Below are 21625 nucleotides of genomic sequence, written 5' to 3'. Positions count from 1 at the left end.
AAGACATTCCAGAAGTTCTGGTTTGAACACAGCTATACAAACACAGAAAGGCCTACCTACAAGATTAACTATTTCAGGTAAGGAAAAGAATTTAACTTAGGCTACACTTAACAACTCTGTCCATAAATATGGCTCAGTTCTCCCTTTAGAGAATCTCCTTTGAGAGCATTAAGCTGCCTTGCTATCTACAGGAGCTACAAAGCAGTCTCCCCCAATCCTCCTCTTCTCCATGCTGAAGATACAATTTCTTCAACCTTTCTTTATGGGTTGCATCCTCCAACTCCCTAATCACTTTCACAAGCCTCCACTGGAGCCTCTAGTTTTCCAGTTTCTTAAGCTGGGGGATCAAAACCAGACACAGTATTCCCAGATGTGGCTTTGGAAGTGCCAAGTACAGTGGAATAATCATGTCCCTTGACCTACTGGCTATGTTCTTGCTGATGCAAACCCAGGACACTGTTTGCCTTCCTGCTGCAGGGCACACTGCTGGCTCATGCTCAGCTTGCTGTCCACTAGGACTTCCAGGTCCTTTTCAGCAGAGCCATCCCCCAGGCAGTCAGACTGTTGCATGAACTGTTGGTTGGAATTAATCCATTCTAAGAGAAGGCCTTAACCATCTGCTAAACCTGATGCTATTCTTGTTGGCACAATCTTCCCACCTGTCAATGTCTCTATGGTGGCTCTTCATTCTATTGTATCTACTTCTCCCAGTTCAATATCATTCTCCAACTGTATGACTATATACTTAACCCCACCATTCAGATCATTTATGAAGACTGAATAGTATTGGGCCCATATTGACACTGAAGATTTCACTCAGCTCTGGCTGCTAATAGCATAACTCCAGAATTTAGGTGAAAGTATAAACACCATCCAATTTTGTAACTAGAATGCAGGCTGCAATCTAACCAAGGTCCCTCTGTGGACCCCAAAACATTTCCAGCCACAGCCAAAGACATTCAGTATGTAGAACCAAATATAATAGAGAAATTGCTATGACAGTAGACCTACTTAATTTTATAAACCTAAGTATAGAAGCAATTAGATTTCACCATTAAGCAGAGGCTTCCACCTGTTCTTCAAACAGCTATCATGAACTAACAGATATCAAATATTTACTCAGCAGAAATAGTTAAGGAATAAAATTTAGAGTTCTAAATCTTCTAAATCTAAGTTTCTACAAAGCAAACTGCAACCCTTAAAGTGACACATTGTTTTGCTGGTTTTGCAGATGTGAATTATGTACTTGAATGTCAAGCTTGCTCTACTGATAAAGGCAGTCTAAGTTCCTTCCTTGAATACAAAAGATGCCAATAGTGAGATGATTATGCAAGTAAGCCTCCCATCATCAGTGGGGGAAAAGCCACTTTGGTCCTTCAAGACAACAAGATATAGAATGAAGGACAGAAAGATGAGTCATCTCATGTGATGTGTCACAGGTCTGAACAGAAGCTGTATTAGCTCAGTTTCAGGGCTGCATCTCCCTTCAGGCTAATATAGAACTTCAAGGCTTCCCTGAACAAAGTTTTAATCCCCTGGGCTAGTGCAAGCGTTAAGTTATTCAAGGGTTATTATTTTGGGCATCTGCAACTCAGCAAGCAAGCAATGTATCGGAGATAACACAGGAAAACCAAAGCTGAACACTAAAGCCAAGAGAGGGGCTTCGTCCTGAGACACATTGTGCATTCAAATATTAGAATATGCATAGCAACAGATCAGAAGAGCCTTTAAAGTAGTTAGGAGAAGTTAATTTATACACATGAAATTTGATAAAATAAGTAATTAAGTCTTGACATATTTACACCACTGAAACAATAGTTTCCAGGACTTATTTTTAGACAACCCTTCGCTAGAAGCATGAAGTCACATAAGATAGGCTGCAGTGAAAAATAAAAACAATCATCCAAACGTAACAGGCAATTACAGCATACATGGTTTTTTCCACATAGGTTCTTCAAAACGAACTGAATCTAGTACTAAACACTAACTGTTCAGGCTGGTATCTGATAATACATGCTGCAAGGTTAGGTCTTTAAAGTCACAGGCTGCTATCTCTGCTGTTACTGAATGCCTGATCAGCTTCATTGAAACCCCATTTTACAGTATGAAAAAAAAAATATCTAAATTTATAGTTAAAACAATTTATTTTGGAGAAGGTTCCCCTCTCTTGAATCCCCACAAGTGATCCATATAGGAGATCACCCCCTATCAGTTAGCTTAAGGGCTGGAAAGCCAAACACCAAGAGCTCACTACCTAGGAAGTACCAGTTAAGGTCATCATCTATGAGCAACTGTCTCATTCCGATTTGAGCATCTGCCCACAGGCAATACAGATAATATCTCTGGATGGATGAAGTTAATATTTATACTTCCTAGTTTTCTTGAAGTAGGTGGCCTTCTACTCTAAAGAGAAAACTAAAAACCAAAACAACTTAAAGCAACAGAAAAAACAGCTTACCTATCCTATGAAAAGAACAGTCTAAATAAAGCTCTTCAGACTTCTTCCTTATTTGTTATTCACAGAAGCAGTAGCTAGGCCTGAGACAGGAATTTGCAAAGAAACCTGTCATCAGCAAAGCAAGAGCCTGTAACTCACATGAAAGCAACAATTCAATACCATTTATGCAGTAGCAGTAGGCATTGAAGAACAGCAAGAAGCATACTCTAGATATTCTCTCAGCATGCCGTTGAACCCAAATATACTCTGTGCTCCAGACGGAGCACTAAAATACCTCAATAGAGATTACATGAGCATTGCTTCCCATTTGCTTAATCTTCACTTCTCCTGTGTCCCCTTTCTTTCCCACTCTGTCTGCAGCAGACCTAGCTATTCTCCTGTCATTCCACAGTTACGATTTAGAAAGAAGAGTTGCTGGTTTTAACCTTTGGTCTCTTGCAGACTCAGCATCTTAAAACACTTTAGACTTGCCAAACTCACATAGCCCATGGCTATATAAGGGAATAGCCTCCTTTCTTATTAGTTACCAGGTATGTTAATAGTCACTCATAAGCAGAGGATAGAAAACAAGTAAAGTTGAGACAAGTTGTAAAATCATGTTTTACAGAAGTTGCAACAAGCAACTATGTCAAGGATAAACCCTTGAATATTAAAAAAACTCAGAAAATTTTTCCACTGGGAACCATAACTGCTAGTTTAACATTTTTAAATTGCATAAGGTACAAAAGAGTTGCACTGAAAAGGGTGTATTAAGGTGGGAACACATAATAATCAGCCAGATCAGCCATAAGGAGCACAGAAAAAACACATTGAAATTAATATAGCAAATGCCTTTACAAAAGAGTTAAATGAGTTAAAGCTAACTTTGAACACCTAGTGCAAAAAAGCCTGAAGCCATCAGGCATCATGCTTTAACTAGAAGTTGATTATGTTCCACTTTCTACATCTGCTATGTTCAGCTAAGATACAGTCTAATGATTAACTTGTGGCCCAAACAGGATAATCTCTCCTTTTTAGAGATCAAACAGAACAGGTAAGTTGTTTCTGATCAGTTTGGTACACAACCAGCACTGTAGTTGAAGGTAGTTCAGCAACTTTTTCGGTTCAAGATATTTAAGAATTAAACATGTGATTTCAAGGAATTATCAGAAACTACTTGTGTAGCACAGCAGACAGACTCCCCATTCCATTTATTTTTAGAGGTTCATATATCAAGCAGATGTGGCTTTTAAGTGCTATCACTGAGGTGCTTTAAAAGGTATATATATAATCTTGCACAAAAAGTATAGAAATTAATACTGACAAACATTTCTTGCATAGCACTGCCCTCTAGCGAAGTCACATGAAACAGCCAAATAAAAAAAGAACTCTATTATATCAACATATAAGAGACATAAGAAGAAATGCTCACTACTTTAAATATACAAATATTCAAATTCCTATTTTGTTACAACAGCTTGTTTCAACGCTTCACCTGAAAGTGTGACCATGGAAGACAAAGTGGTCAATTTTACCAGCTACACTGTGCTCAAAAAATGCATCTATTCAAGTTAAACAGCTAAACTCTGGTTCAGGATATGCAGTGCTTTAAAGAAATACAATTCAAGTACAAGTTAGTTTGTTTCAGTACAGATATCCCACAACCCCCCCTCTATTTCAAAAATATTTTGGTATAGAATTATGTTAAGCATGAAGGAAGTCACACTATGATATCTTTTATCCCTCATAGCAATTGATACCGCTCAGTTGCCTATACTGATCACTGTTTCATATGGATACAGTGCACCCTTGTCAGCATTGCTTCTGATGGAGCAGGTAAGCTACTCTAGTTAAGTAGTCTCAAGTGTGGGGCACTTTCGTATGTCATACCAACACAGGCAACACTTCTGCACTTCAACTAGGACTCTACCTTACTTGAAACTGTTCCTTTCTTCTCTGCACACCGAGACTGCACAGTTTTCTTGAAAAGTAATCTGACTCTACAAGTAACAGTCAGCTACTTTCTCACATGAAAGAAATCTGTCTGCATCTCAGGCTATCGACACATTATCATTCTAAAGATAAAAATTGGAATTCAAGAATTTTATTTCTAGAACACCATTAAGCATGGCAAACAGTGACAGTGGTTCACACATCCTCCCTAAATTGTAAAGAGTAAAGGAGAAAACCTCCTAAATGCACCTGGAGATGGCAGACCATCTCATGGACAGTTGTGCATTTTTTTTTTTTTTTATTTTTTTTGAAAAGCTCATGCCATACAGCTTGGAAAATAATTCAATATGTTTACTAGTAAAGTCTCAGTTCTTTGATGGAAAGTTTTAGTATCCAATATTCAGTTGCTATAAGAGCACGTAAGTTTCTGTGTAACATTGCTATAAAAAAAGTCTTAAAGCATGGAATGGATTGACCAAACTGAACTGGTATGTTCAGTGTGCTATTTCTTGCATGATCTGTTGTACACAACATGAACAGTGCTTAAAGTACTTGTTTATCCATTTCTAACATTCATCACTACAGTATTTTGCTGCACATTCACCTTTGTTTTTCATGTTGTTGTTTTCTCTCCACCATACAGATACAAAGATTGTCTCATTTATCAGTGTTTAAATGGACAAAAAAATGCAGTCAAGGTTTGTAAGAAGCAGAAACCAAGTATGACAGCCCCTACCCTACAGTTGTTCCACTATGCATGGTGAACTTGTACTTGCTGGACATACAACTGAGTCAGAGTTAACTTTTTTACAGATAAGAGTGAACATAACTATTTTGACCAGTTGCCATCTTCTGCATTGCTCCATCAGGCTTAGAAGAGCATTAACAACCAAAGATCAACCTCTTTTCAAGCTGTAACTCTAAAATCTCAAAAGTACAAAACTATCATTGATCCAGCAGTTTAATATCTACATTTCTTCAAGAGTGTAGTAGGAATCAGGCTGTTAAAACAAATAACACCCAAATTGGTTTGCTATTTCAGTTATTTACTGCTTCATGGAGAAGTGAACATAAACAAATAACTACTTTTCTTTTATATTTAAGAATTGACATTGAAGTGATGAAGTGGTAATGACAATGAATGCTACTAACTTCTGGATTTCTCAGTAATCAGTTACTACTGATTTTCTTTTAAGTAGACAACAAGTGCTTTTAAGGTTACACAAACTATAAGGTTTTAAGCTTTTCGGCTGTTAATAAAAGTAAGTCAACTGTAAGAAAAGTAAATCATACTCATAAATTAGGTGTGAAAAGGTCATTAAATTTGTCAGTAGACAAACAGAGCTTTGTAACATCTCTTTCAGGATAGAGGAAAAAGGATCACTTCACAATTTCGTATGAAATCAGATAATGCTTATTAAGTGTTTTGGAAAAATTACAGAGCCAATTATAATCATCCTTCAAGGACATGCTAAATGAGATGCACAAGATCACTCAAAAATTAATCTGCCTATCATTGTGTGAGTAATACGTTATTCTGCCTTGAATTCAAATAGCAATCTGGAGCTGACAACAACTATTGTCTTAATACCTAAGGCAATGTAAAACGATTTCAATGCAAAACACATTAATGAAAGAATAGATGCAAGCTACATCATCTGTGAAACCATTTCAAACAAAGCACTGCAACACTAATTTATCATTTTCTTGTTATATTCCACATTTATAGACATGGAAAGCTGTCAGTATAAATCATCAAGGTCATGGATTTGCAGAGCCCCCCTGAGGATCACTTGTTCACATTTCTTACAAAACAATTTTAAATATCAAGTGCTGTACTTCATATTGTGCATTACATAACACCAAAAAAGTAGACTTTGTGTTATTAAAGCTTTAAATAGAAAAGCAACTACCGATTCAAGATTATGTTGAAAGTTGAACCATACCAAGAAATAAAGTTTAAACATTACACATTTTAACATTGCATGTACCTGAGAAAAGTGACATCTGTTAATGCTCCTGTCAACAATATTAACGTATCTATTGTGAGCAATTGTAGACTTCATATATACTTTTGATGAAACCACTATTTTATTATTTCCCCTTAAGAAGTTAAAAATTTAGAATACACATGTTCCCTAGTTGCATCTTTCCCCCTTTCCCAGTCTTCCAAAGTGTCAATTAATGTCAAGAAAAGACTATTCTTCAGTGTATTCAGCAAGGAAATGCAACATCCAAGTGTGAGTTTTAGTATTATATTTTAGAAGACCATGCTAATAAGGATCAGCTCAAAGTTAGTCACAAGAAACTTAACTGCACCTTTCGCAGCTAAAAAATACTTTTATATTTTTACTTCCATTCACAAAAGCATGCAAGTTTGCTTCTTGTACAACCAAGTTTTTAAAGTTACAAAATAATGGAAAAAAGTCATTTGTATTGCTTAGATTAAGAGTATTAAATGCAGTTTTCTTCACCCCCAGAACAGGCATATTCTCCCTTTCACTTACACAAGGAGCTTCTGAAAATTGCCACCTATCAAACTACTTAAAAGTTATTACTACCCTCTGACATAGAATAGTCTTGCAAGAGTTAGTAGTTACTAAAACATAGACCTACCTACTTTTCTGAAGATACTGCATACTGTTTTTCAAAGCACCCCACCCACTGAGCTGCTTTGAACATAAGTGGTACTGAGATGAATAAATCATAGTAAGTATCTCTAATAAATCATTTTCTCACAAAAACACAGCTGTGATGGAACAAAACCTTTTCCAACATGAGTTAAATGAGGTTAAACCAGTAAAACCAGTATTGTGAAATTAAATTAATCCAATAAAGAACCAACCTTACTGTCAATCACTGTCCCCTCAAACTTTTCATAGGCTACAGCCAAGCTTAAACACAGAAGACATCTCACACCATGAGGTACCCACAGGAAGCATGGTACCATCAGTACCACTGCTAAATACTGCAGGTCCACTTAGTACACAGACTGCAGAACCTCTAGAGATCATCTGGTCCAACACCTCTGCTCAAGCAGGGTCACCTAGAGCTGCTTACCCAGGCCCATGTCCACATGGCTCTTGTGTATCTCCGAGGAGGGAGACTCCACAATCTCTGAGCAACCTGTGCCAGTGATCAGTCACCCTCGAAGTGAAAAAGAGTTTCCTGAAGTCTAGAGGGAACCTCCTGCGTTTCATTTTGTGCCCTTTGCCTCTGGTCCTGCCACTGAGCACGACAAAAAAACCTGGCTCCATACTCTCTGCACTTTCCCTTCAGATATTTGTACACATCAATAAGATTTCCCCGAGCCTTCCTCTTCTCTAGGCTAAACAGTGCCAGCTCTCAGCCTTTCCTCGTAGGAGAGAAGTCCCTTAATCACCTTTGCGGCCCTTCAGTGGACCCCTTCCTGTAGCTCCATATCTCTCGTACTAAGGAGCCCAGAACTGGACCCAGCACTCCAGGTGTGGCCTCACCAGGGCTGAGTAGACAAAAAGGATCACCTCCAATGACCTGCTGGCAATACTCCTCCTAATGCAGCCCAGGACACCATTAGCCTTCTTATCAGCAAGGGTACACTGCTGGCTCACAGTTAATTAGATGTCCAACGGAACCCCCAGGTCCTTCCCTTCAAAGCTGCTTTCCTGCTGGATGGTCCCTTGCACGCAGTGGTGCCTGGGTTTGGTCCTCCCCAGCTGCTGGACCTTGCACTTACCCTTGATGAACTTCACCAGGTTCCTGTCGGCTGATTTCTCCAGCCTGTCAAGGTCCCTCTGGATGACAGCACAATCCTCTGGAGTATCAGCCACTCCTCTCAGTTTTGTGTCACCTGCAGGCTTGCCCAGGGTACACTCTACCCTATCATCCCAATCATTAATGAAGATGTTGAACAGGACTGGACCCAGTACTGACCCCTGGCATACACCACTAGTGACTGGCCTCCAGCCAGATAGACTTCATGCCACTGATCACCATCCACTGGGCCCAGCCATTCAGCCAGTTCACAATCCACCTCACTCCCTGCTCATCCAGCCAACGTTTCATAAGCTTCTCTGAGGATCTTATGGGAGACCCCCCCACGGGGGCTAGGTCTGGCTTCGCAATGGGAATTTGGAAAATGCAGATCACTGACAAGATATTTTAGCATGGTATAACAGTATAGTAATTGTGTCAAGAGTTGAAGGCTGAAGTGGGAAGCATTACTCCGAGAACAGTTTAGTGCAGAAGCGTTCTTCAAAATACAACTTCTGAAGCTTTAAGAATTAAGTGCTGTGCATATCTGTCCATAAACTTGCTTTCAAAATTTTGATTTACTTTTTAAAAAAATGGTAATGTAGCAATATGAGTAAGGTATAGACCTAAACTGTTGTTATACTCAATTTCACACAAATCATGCTGTTAAAACAACAGTATTCATTTTACCACACAACTAATCGTTTTTTTTTTTTTGTCCTAACCTATAAGTTCGCTGCACTCCACAAAAAGTTTTAAGTTTTTGGAAAATTTAGGGAATTCAATTCTGTGCCCACCTCCTAATAAAACAAGGACCTTAGGAAGAAAAACTGCTTATTGGAATGGCTATAGTAAAAAAACAGAAACAAAGCTAATAGAACAGAAGTTTATAGGGCAAACATAAGAGGCAATTTGAGAATTTACTGTTATGGACTTTTTAAATAAGGTAAGGGACTGTCAAATACAACTAAGATGTCTGCTCCAGCTTATCTTTATACACCACCTTCAAAATGTTTAGCCTCATGCTAGACACCTTGCACCTCCCTTTGCAATCAAGCATTAGAGAAGCTCAGTTTTTCCTATAGAAGGGTAACACTAGTGAAAAAGGTTCAGACTCAAGAACAACACAGCCCACTGCCAGACACGGTTATAGGTCCAGAGAAGCCACAGTTGCCACATTCTGCAGGACTGTCCCAAATGTCATCACATGGAAAACTAAACAGAACAAGCCTATTTTCCCCTCAAAGTGTGAAATTAAGATCCTCTCTCTAAACAATCCTTTTAGTCTTCCTCAGTCACCTTCTTTGTATCTCATTTCTATTCTCATTTGAATTACATGGTGTTAAGAAGTGCCATAAAACATTTAATTTGCTCCTTCAATCATATATTAGCTGTTGACTGCTGAAGATATTTCATAGCAAGCATAAAACTTGAATTTAAATCTAATTCTTACAATAACTCTTGCTTTTAATCAAGAGCATCTGCAAAAACATATACCATCTTCTGTATGAAGTTGTCACTGAAAGCAGTTTTGAGGAAGGCATGACCTTCCCTGAAAGAAGCAACTCTTCCATTAACTCCTTAAGCTGGTAATTTCAGTGTTAGTACCCTCCCAGTGATTTCCCTTCAGGGATGAGACGCTTTCAGGTTCAATATGTATTATTAATCCCCTCCCAAACTCATAACTAGTATTTCACAGAAATTGAGTAACTTTGGAATTTTTCTTACCAAATAAGTTTTTTCTTCAGCATCTTCAGCTTTAACAGTGTATTTCATGCCAACCCATTCAGAAGCTGGGGACAAGCTCACAACTCAACAGCTTAATCCTGCATTTTTCCCCTCAAACTACAAGAAAAGCTCTTCTCTGTACGTATCACTAGATCAAATTTAGTGAACTGATTTTGATATTCGATGCCATAGAAAATGAAAGCCAGCAAGCTAACATAATGACAACCACATCAAACTGTAGTGTTATCTACCTTTTTATCATACTCAGTAACACAAGTCCTCAGTTGTCAGCAACTCTGGTCCAGCATGATGCTTCAGTTTGTGTTGTTCCCCACCCATCCCCTCCATGCCAAAACCAAAGGTACCGAATGTTACAATATTACGTGGTCTGATAAGAAATGTGTTCTCTCCTGCATGAATAGCTCACCATGTACTTCAGAGTAACACATTAAGTCACCCTGGGCCTTGAGAGGCCCAGAACACTGGATCAATGCTGATGGTACTCCTTAAAAAATAGATTTTAACTAGATTAGCCATTGGACTAAATTGTTGGTTCCATAATTTAAATAGTAGCCATTTACAATCTCAAGAACACCACCCCCCTGCACGGGGGGGGGGCCTCCTGTGAAAGCAGGAGAATATGTTTTCATAGAGAAAGCCTAGGAGCATACACACACAGAAGTGGGCTTTTGCTCTCACTATCTACTCAAGTTCAAGGCTGCCTGCTGCCAGTGCGAAAGTCTCTTTTCCCAGGTTCTCACAGTATTGTATATTACCACAGTGCAAAAGCACAATTTTAGAACAGCCATAATCTAATTCTTCACACTGAGGGCCACACAAAAGCAGCACTGTTAACATACATTTGACTAATTGTAGAATGGATAAATTGTACTTCAAGTGACTTAAAAAGAATCACTTGATTCATCTGTTTCATGGTACTCTTCCACAAATAACATTTTAAGATGAAATCAGTCAACTGCAGTCAGTGCAGGCACAGCATTCCCATTTACTTTTAGTATTTTGTGTTAAATTAGTAGACATTCAAAGTAAAAACATTCTTAATTAGGTATGAAAGTATTTGCTAACGTATCATTGATTACAATACAACCTTCATTAGAAGTTTAAATTTTTTTCTTTAGAGTAAAAAGGTGAATATGATTATACAGAAGACCAGATACACCCATTCTTAGCTTCCCTTTCACAACAGAATTGCAACACTTGCAATGGAACAGACGGGGAATATTCAAAAGTCAGGGGAACATTAAAAAAATCCAGTTGTCTATACTACAAATCCTCAACTCCTAACTAGTATATACCAAAGATGTAAGATCACCTCTGTTCAGAAATAAGGGAACTCGGACATCACACACTGTGTCCCCATCTATTCTCTCTACCCTTTCTTCCCCATCATTTGCTAAGCACTTGCGGAAAATTTTGAAGTAGGTGTCTTTGTTCTTGTGTTCACCCTTATATAAAGGTATTTTCTTTTTGTGTTTAAAAAAAGAAATCTACCACCAATTATCAAACAGTGGTTTGATGACTAAGCACAAAGGCCTCCCACCTTTAGAAACTGGGACAAACAGCTTGATAGGCATGCAGAGGGCTGGCTGAAAAATACAGGAGCTTAACTACTTACTCGTCAGATGTCTGAAGTCAGAAACAAGCATTATAGACAAAGTCTCACAGACTTGCCTGCACACTAATTCCTTTGTCCTATCTAGAGGTTCTGGGCCGGGGGGGGGGGGGGGGGGGGGGGGGGGGGGGTGTTTATACAACACTAACACAGCAAAAAAAAAAAATCCACAACACAAAGAGGTGGGAAGTTACTAAGAGAAAAGCAGTTACTCTTTCCAGAATCACACTTCTCCTCCCAACTGGAAGGAGCTGAGTAATCCAAACTGGTAGAGACTGAGAAGCTATACTCTGGGCCAACCTCTCCCCAAGGCTTAGCAAAGTGTGACAGCTCAGGAACTTTTCACTACTGAAGTAACTTTTGCATTATGTGTACCACTGGGAAAAGCCCAGCCCACAATATAAACTGGAATGCAGGTACTTGGCATCCCCATGCTGTCGAGGTCACACTCACAATCCACTCTTCAGACCATGAGAACAGCACTGCTCATGCTGTCATGCTGTTACAGGCAGAAATTGCTTACATAAGGAAGCCTGGCCATCACTGGCAGTGGGCAAAGTGTTACGAAAGCACTAGAGCATAAAAAAACCAACGTATTCCTGCTCCAACTTTGAGAACACAGACCTTCTAATAAGTGGTTTTCGCTGTCCATGACATATTTGTACCTCAGTCCACCCACATAACAAAGACAGCTCACTGTTTTCAGCATAAGATTCTACAAGAGCCTGCAAACAATGACAAAAAACAATGACCAAAAACACTCTCTCATCAGAGGTAGACAAGAACCACCTCCTGTGTGAGCCCATCCCTAAACCTTCTGTGAAATAGCTCCTCCATTTCTCCTACCCTGCCGTAACACCTACTGTAAACAGAAGGGATAGTTTCAGAAGAATCAAATACAGCAGTTAAAAACAAAGCAAATAACTCCATGTTCCAGGCATTTGCATGGACAGCTTGGTTTAAGTTTTCCAAGCAGCAAATTAGCCTAAAATTTTAGTAATTAAGGCATTCAGAGAAGACTTTTAGCTCATGCTTGATGTTTCACCTTACGTACCACCCAGTATTTGTACAAGTCCTAAATACAGTAAGACTAAGGCAACAACATTGAGGACAGAGGTATTGCCTTCATCTGAGAAACCACACAGACACAGCACACTGAAGTTATTGAACATTAAACAGAAGTCACATTTCCAGGTTCAGCTAGTTTTGAGGACAGAAGCATATTGTGATACTCAGCTGAATGGTGCCTACAACCAAACTGTGCTCCAAAAATAAATAGGGAAATAACATCAGAAGTAGGTAATATTAGCAACAAATCAAAAAACTTCCAACTACTACTTTCTTAAACATAGTTTACATTTCAGTCAGCAATAAATTTGTGCAAAATAAAACAACCTTGCATTTTAGATACTTATAGACATTTACTAACAGTTATAAAAGCCATACTTGGGTAGCTGCTTGGAAAAACCAGTGATGACATTCTCCCAGCTAATGAGTTTGTTCTTAATGTTAGTCTCATGGAGGTTAAAACACATTACATGTGCTCTGCAGTAATGTAATTGAAAAGAGATTAATCTTTCCTTCCATAATTAAGGGAAACAAATTTGCTAAAAGCTGACATGTTATTACAAGCTAGGCAAAGGTCTGGATCTTTTTGACCAGCACACAATCTAGATGTCAGCAATATAGCCTGAATGATTTAGTGACCCCTGTCAGTCAGAAAAAGCTTAAAGTAATAAAATTTACAATTTAGGTCAAGTTAAAGCACTTAGTCAGCAGGGCTGAGAGCAATTCAGCTCACCAGAGATACCTACTAGCTGATCCACCAAATTGCTCTCCTACCTACTGCACAGAGCCTGATGACCACCGAGCTGTCAGTGTTCTGACACTTACATCTAAGACCCTGTACTAAATTGCCTCACATAATCCTGCTCTAACTTACACCACCTGAAGTCAGTAGTATAGAGACAGAAAATCATTAGCTATTCTTGTTACTCAATTTAGATTTGTTTAAGAGTCTAAAGGTAGTATTTAGCAGGTACTTTAACCACTTACTAGTTACGACTAAAACACTCTTCCCTCTTTCTCATATCATTGTTCTACGGTAATTTTATCCATTTATCCTTTGCCTGACAACAAGCTAACACAAAACATCTCCTTGGCTAGCAATGCATCAAAATAACTTACTTCATGAGCTATTTTTACAGAGCCACTTAGAATTCACTAGCAAAGCTACACAGGAACAACTGTACTATGTTAGAACCAGGCTGCAATGGAAGAGAAGGTTACTTCAGCAAGGACATGAACTTAAAGATGAAAACCTATCAGGAAAACACTGACTTCTAAGAAGTTTTAAAGCTTTGTCTGCAGTTACCTTGAGCTTTAAAACTTGATCTTTGTTGCAAAATTTTACCATGATGACAAGTTAATACATGTAGCAGTACAAACAGGTTAATTATTCAGTGACTGAAGAAACAGAACAGATTGGAAAAGCAAGTGACCACATGAACATCAAATATTAGTCAAAGCTAGTAAGTTAAAATGGTTTCTTTCCTTTGCACATAAAAGCAAGAGTGAAACAGTTTAACTTACATAACCTTAATCATATTATTTACAATCAGTTACAGAATGAACACTTCCAAATCCTTTCAAACTACAGAAACAACTACAGTAGTGTAGTTGCATGCCTAGGACTACCAAGAACATTCCCTTTAGAAAACAAGCCTCTAAACAGTTTCAAATTCTATTTGCTTTTAACTTTTTAGCTATTCTTGATTTAAGCACATCTCAGATGTTGCAGATTCTTTATACCTAAAACTGAATCCTGACATGCATAAGTATTTACCCTGACTCAAATTCTAGAAATACAGAACTGTGAAGCAGTGCTCTGTTAAAGACATCGCTTTTAATTTATTCAATGAAGAACAGCCTTTTACAAAGAGACAGTTATGATTGAGAATATTTTGCACACTACTTCACAAATCAAGTTACTCTGCCAGACTTTTCTTCATAAAGCTCTGTAGAGGTAAAAACATCAACGTAGAAAAGTTGTAGTAAAGCTTATATTCAGTATTATAGACTGACCAGACCAAATCCAGGTTATGCCATAGTTCAATGAATAAAAAAAAGCAGTATTTAGTTCTCCACTGCTGGATGGAGAAGGAGACAGAGGCTTAAAAACAAGAGGAGCCAGTGAATGTTACAAGCCATAGGCCATAATGTGACCTCCACCTGCAGAAAGACATTGAAATTAAGTCTGATCTGTGCTCAAGTACCAAAACAGTGGTTCTTAAACTTGCAGTAAAGAAGTTATTCCTCTCATTCCAAGAACTCAAAAGTAGTGTTTCAAACCATGAAAATCCAGAGCTAGAAGACACTGTTGAAGCTGTTTAGCATGATGACAGCTTTCCATACAAGTACAGCCCATGATAACTGCAAGTATCATGAAAGTAAAGAGCTGAAACATTTGTGTAACAACTTACTGTGTAAGTGATAGCTGCCAACATTCCAATCACAGTCAAGGAACTAATGGAAAATGAAAGAGCAGTCAAGCCATCTGCAAAAAAAAAAAAAAAGCCTGTTGAAAATTCCAACAGTAGAGGTATAAGAACATTTCTTACTGAATTGGTTTCCTGAAGATACTTAACATCATTAGGTTGAAGGAAAAAAAATTGAGACATAGTTACCAGACATCACAACTCAGTTGAAAAATTCACCTGGCATAGTTTTTTTTTTGTCAGCAGTAGATCCTCCTCCAATACTGCAAGAAGCAGGACAGTCATCTCACCTTTGCTACAAGTTCACAGATGTTGCATTCTGTCAAATGGTTGACTAGCCACTAATGACCTTGCTCCCACAGATGTCTAATGCCTCTTCAAGACTTATTTCTGGCCTCCACAGGGTGCTGTGGTAAATTTTAAGAATTTGCACATGCATTCTGGATGGTTCATCTTCGTTTTGTTTGTTATCCCCCGATTTCTCATAATAAAGCACTATCCAGAGAATCAGGCAAGCATGAATCCTTCAAACAGCCAAACAAGCCAGACTCCAGGCCTCAGCTTCACCCAGACCACATACATGCAGATGCACAAACTGGAAAAAGGTCAGGGGACTAAGAAATTACTGTAGCCTTACTATCACTATAGAAATGAAAAGAGATAGTAGAGGAAAAGCATTACCAAACTCATCCCCAAAGGCATCAAACTCCGCAAATCCTCCTGCATAATTTCTCACAACAGACAGCCCTGTCCCTAACCTCACCATGCAGGACACAATATGGCAAGCTTTTTTGGTTAAACAGTAGCATGGAAACTTATAGTAGCTTTAAGCAATCAATTTCATGTTTGCACCCAGTCATAGTAACTGAGCAACTATTTAGTGTTCCCCCCTTCCCTCTAGTTAATTTAAGAATTTAGAGCACAATAACTTTTATTCCTACATTTGTAAAGTGGCATCAAGTCTGTCTTAGCTCACCTATAAAACACTTTGTTCACACCTTTGCTCTGAAAGCACACCCTGGCTAAGTAACATTTAAAAGCTATGTTAAGTGAAGACTCCATGGAAGAACATACTTTCCCCTCCCCACCATTAATATCATAGGACACAACATTGGAATCCTTGGTGTCAGATGGGAACTGTACTGAAAGCAGACACTGCCAGTGTCTCCTCTCTACTTTAATGACAGTTCTATTTTGGGTTTTTTTTTTTTTGTCTGAAGAGAAAAAGAATAATCTTATTGCAAAGATTTAGTGTAGATGAGCAATTAGAGTCCAGTTAGAAAACTGTCACCAAGCAAGTTAGTTTTCTTGTTCAGTCAATGACGAATATGCCAAGATAAGTTAGTAGCAAGTTATGCAAAGCTCAGAACAAATCTCAGACTTACGACTACTTCCAAATTCTTCAAACAGGAGCTTCACTTTCTCCCACTCTGTGGAATTCTTCTTGTTGGGAATATTCAAAGGAACAAAAGCACTGTAACAGAGCAAAAAAACCATCTCACTTAGCCCAATAGTCAAATATCAAAAGAATTCTACTTCCAAGTTAAGAAAATAGAAACCCATTTATTCCTGAAGAAAATTTGTATGATGTTAGGTTTAAAAAATTCTGAATGCAATGCTTCATTTTATTCACATTCCCCTCAAATGCAATATTTAGATCAGCAGAGTACATGTGAGTGTGTGCAGAGGCAGGTTTGAAGTCAATGAACAAGTGATTTTCTATTTACCAGTCCTAACAGAGGTAAGGACCCTACACTCAAGCATCATTAAAAGATGTATCAATCTGATTTACTATCCTGGTTTGACTCGTGTGCTGAGGAACAAAAAGACTTTAAGCATCAATTGAGAGAAATTCTCTTATAAATCCACACCTCTGGAAGTTAGAATAAAACAATTAATGATTCCCACACCGAGCATTAATTAAAGTTTAAAGGGACATTTATCTTCCATTATTACACCTACAATAACAACACATCTGCTGCATTCCATTCTTCGTTCTGTAGTTGGCCCAGAGAACTGAACTGCAGAGAAGTTCATTAAATGTTTTTGACCTTCCAATAAGCGGAGACTAGCAAAGAGTGCTCAGAAGAACGTCAGGTGGAACAGTCCCCTAGCTGACAGCTTCCTGCTGTCAGACTGCCCATTTCAAGTCCAACAGTAAGAGTAACTCTTCAGCATCTCCATATGCAAAACATCTAGTTGGGTAAAAGCTGGAAAATAGAACCTCCATACCAACCTCAAACCATAGATTCCAGACACAGAACAGAACACGTACAAGTCATGGGGAAGTCAGATTCGGAGGGAAACATTTTAGGTAAAGAATGCGAGAACCCAATCCAAAGTCCATAAAGAACACTGACAAATATCTTTTGGACTTTTGTAAGAAAAAAGTACATAATTAGATCCTTGCTTCAAGTCCCAGTAAACAAATGAATAATAAATATGCATCTTCCAGGAGTATGCCTCATACTTCAAGTACAGAACATAAGCATGTGTTTCAAAGGTTAGTGCTAAACTAACTGTGTGCACTTATCACATCAAAACCAAAACCAAACTGGTACTCTACAAACAAAGTTAAAATTTTAATTTTTAAATTCTTAATTTTTAAAAAGTGTTTGATTTTTAGCTTTTTGACTGTGCAGGAGGTAGATTAAGGCTAGCATTTACGTCAGTTGATGCATGCTTGCTGACCTTAGATTTTGTTCTTCTAACTGCCTCTAGTAGTAATTTCTTTCTGTAAAATAGCATCCAGGCAAAATTAAGACACAGGTACTAAAACAAGTTTAGGCAAAATTTCTACTTACAAGAGATAGCAACACAAAAAAAATGCAGTGTTAACTGCTAAAAAGGGTTAAAATAGGAGACTCTGGGAAACTAAGTGAGCTCAAGCCCTTTTATTTTAGCATCAGTATGAATTTGCTATCTGTGGACCACATGCAGGGAACAAATGAGATATAAATATTCTAACTTGTTCTTACAACTTGCTTGCCTTTTTTCCCCCCTCCAAGAGCAATAAGGTTAAAGTATTTAATTTTTTTTTCTGAGACTACCTACAATCAGCATGTTAAAGGACACTAATCAGAGCAGAATCCACTGTACCCATTATACACACTTTTCAATTAGTACTCAGCTAAATCTTGACTGAAGGAGATGGACACCTCATTCTGCTCCTGTTCAAGTTCCACGCACCAAGAGCCTCAGAGGAATACAAGCGCTATAAAGTCACACACTTTAGTTCCAAGGAAGCAGGAATCTTATCCCCCTTCCTGAACAGGGCCCCTCAACTAGTAGCAAACTAGCCAGAAGGTTAACTAGCCCAGCTAAGCAGACTTTTGGCCTCTAGCTTAACAGGCCACAAGAAGAACAAGACAGAGTTAGTGTGCCTAGCCATCTACAGACCTGCGTCCAGTCCACACTCCCGAAGGATCTCTAAAACACAGCCCATCCATTGAACCAGCACAGCACACAGCAGTTTAGGCCTATTCTTCATGCACGCTAAGCTAGAATAAGTTTGACAAAAGTCTTGGCTATTTTGCTATGTTGACTAAATGGTCAACACAGCCTGAGGACCATAGTGGCCATCAACAGAATGAGAAGTTTCCATGCTAAATAACTCCATTCACCTGTCATCACTGTGACATAATACAAGTCAGTCCATTGACAGCAAGTGAATGGAGTACAAGTGCCAGTGTAGGCTTTTACAGGTATAGCTGAGAATTCAGTTAATGTAAGCAAACCGAGCAGCTCAGCTGTTATGTCTTACACTTGGCATTCTGGACACAAATGAAATTAGTAATTGCAGTAATTTTACGAATAGAAGCAAACTGCTATGCTGTTTAAAGCACATCCTAGGAATATTTTGATTAAGCTCTAGATCATTATCCAGGCTGCAGAACAAGGAAAGTAAGTGCAAGACAAGCAGTTTAAAACTATTAACTTTTGGCAGGGCTAATAACACACAGGTGTAGATGGGTCAAGTTTCATCCTTAAATCAAGGAGTGCCATTAACTGCCATCCTTGGGAAAATTATTTCTAACACACTAGATTTAAACTCATTTCCTTAAAGTGAGTTCTGCTATAATATAATTTGCATAATTATTTACAGGCTAATTAGACATATATTCACAGCTTTTAAAAAGCTAACAGTTCTAGAAAATTTAAGGTAACTAGTTTAATTCCAAACACTGACAGTCAGTGAAACATTACTTTTAGAACCAAACATTCATTAACCTCCAAAGCAAATATTTTAGTTCAAACAAGACTGCTGTATAAGGGTGCCTTAACATAGGTTGTAGTATCTCAAGCCCCTTGGCTCCAGCACATGACATTTAGAGTAAATAAACTCTATTCAAGGAAAGCAGATAATTTCAAAGCGAAAGGCATTACAAGTAACTATTAGTTCCAAGTATCCCAGTGTAAATTGTCCTATAGTTCACTTTTAATGATACTCTGCATCAAGTTACTTGTGTGCAGAGCATTTAAGTGCTATTACAGACATGCACATTTTTGCCACAGCAAGAGGCTCTGTAAGACAACTAGAGTAAGAGGTACAAATACTACTCCTAACAATTTAGACAATGGAATCCTGCTCATTGAGCTGTGTTACCAACTTAGAAAAAACCTCCAAGATCATCTGGCACAAAACAGATACTATGTTTCCCCAAACAGTCACACAGATCTCTAATGAAGCAAGGTAAACATCCAGGTAAGAATAAGATATTCTTAAAATTCAAGCTTAATACAGCTTTTAGGGTTTCTTCCAGGACTGCTAACCAGGCAAGACATAGGGACTTCTTGTGTAGACCTCTATTTAAAGGAACCAAGCTATTTATTGAGCTGTTTTAATTATAGAGATTACTTGCTAAATCACTCAGAACAGAGGTTGTCTTGATATGAGACACTAGTCATGTAAGCACAAGAAGATAGACTATTTGCTAGGCACTTAAAAGGTAATATTCCAACCCTTCTTGCTCTTAACCTGTGTGCACAAGTCTTGTAGTCCATTAAGCCTAGCCTCCTAAAATTAAATCCAGTACATAGAATTCCACTCTGCTTTAATGTTGGTCTGATCCTGACCACCAGTGAGAAAGTCTCCTGTTACTGCCAAGTATAGGCCATACTGCAAGATTGGTCTTCACTATTCACATTCAGTTGAGCCCTTCAGGTAGAAGCTTCAGCTCCCACTTATCTCTTTCCTATCACACTGGGACTTCTGAGGCTGCTCTTTGCCCTTGCTGTGCAGACAGTTGACTAAGACAAGTAACTTCTCCATAACAAGCACGCATATAAACACCAAGACACCTACTATTTTATTTATATAAACTATACTAGAACCAAAGTTCACATTTTTCTTCAGCAGTCACCTCATTTGCTTCCTAAACTGAGCTGTTCAGTCTCAGTTTCTCTTAAAGGGGACAGGCAAGAATTATATTCTTCTGCAGCAGTTTCTTAAGTAGCAAAGGTGCTTTTCCATTCTGACAGCATTAGGATGATGCTACTATTTAATCATTACCATCTTAAAAGAAAGCAAGCAACCTCATACACATAATAGCAGAAAAATCATTCAAATTAGAACCCAGAAATACTAAAATCCCTATCAGTATCTAAAGGAGTCCTGCCTCCCTGCAGCAGATACTCCTGCTGTTTAGATCAGTGGGTTTCAAGTCTGTACCTATAAAGAAGCACTGTTCAGTAACTTAGTCACAGATTTGCAAGTCAATCTCACTGTCATATGGCACAGTATCAGAGGGGATCACAGAAGCTGCTGTAATTTACAAGTTGTGAAGACTTTAAAGAACAAACTAAGAGCACAGAGGACAATTAGGAAGTCAAGAACCAAGTTCCATCTTACTGGAAGAAAAGAACAAACATGCTTACAGCTGCTGAGGATTCAGCTGACACCTACTACAGACACTGCAAAATTTTATAAACTGGATATATTATACCATACCTATATGTATGCTTATGATGTGAGCCAACACTCAGAGAAACAGCTTTTGTCAGAAGCTTTAGTAATATTTCTAGACCATGATTAAGGTAACTCAAACTCCTTTAGTCCCTCATAATAGCAAGTATGTTACTTCTAATTGAAAGGACAGACTTCTTAGAAACATACCTTAAGTGTTTATCAAAACTAAAACAGTATTCCAATAAGGTGGTATAGAATTAGAAGCATTATCTTCACTCTAGTTTCTACTTTACTCTCCAGTACTTCGATATGAATCATTTTAGCATACATTTCGTAAATTTTACGAACTTCATTGCTGCAGTCAAAATGCTAAAAAGCTTATGACACAGCATATATTAGAAACATTCAATATTGGTGTGCATGTCATGCTTAACGGTGATCTTGAATTGAATCTCTAATACTGCTTGGAGTTTCAGAATAACAGCATTTGCTGCAAACAAGCTACCCACATCAGTAACATCTGCCTTTCAAACAAATGCCAGCAAAACCTTTACCATACAAGGCAAAACTATATCAAGTATTATCCCACATTATACTTATGTCCTTCACAGAACACTTCCATTTAGGAAAGGAATAAGCATATAACACCTACTCATATTCCTAAAAACTGTTTTGGAATGTCCATGAAAGCATTTGACAGAGGCAGAAAACAGAAAGAGCACAAATACTTTACTCCG

At 38.2% G+C, this 21625-nt stretch overlaps 1 protein-coding gene across 1 annotated transcript in view; it reads right to left on the bottom strand.

Moving 5' to 3' along the window:
- The window catches only part of LMBRD1 (LMBR1 domain containing 1), an 83869-nt gene that overhangs the window by 39746 nt on the left and 22498 nt on the right, over positions 1–21625 (bottom strand). The window contains exons 6-7 of the mRNA XM_030007474.2: positions 16366–16454; positions 14966–15039 (exon numbers count right to left, since the gene is read on the bottom strand). Of these exons, the coding sequence (XP_029863334.2) occupies positions 14966–15039; positions 16366–16454 (163 nt within the window). The remainder of the gene's footprint in view (positions 1–14965; positions 15040–16365; positions 16455–21625) is intronic.

This window comes from Aquila chrysaetos, chromosome 2 (genome assembly GCF_900496995.4).
Source record: "Aquila chrysaetos chrysaetos chromosome 2, bAquChr1.4, whole genome shotgun sequence".
Lineage (NCBI taxonomy): Eukaryota > Metazoa > Chordata > Aves > Accipitriformes > Accipitridae > Aquila > Aquila chrysaetos.
Note: the sequence above shows the minus strand (reverse complement) of the source record. Positions and strands in the feature narration are given on the sequence as shown.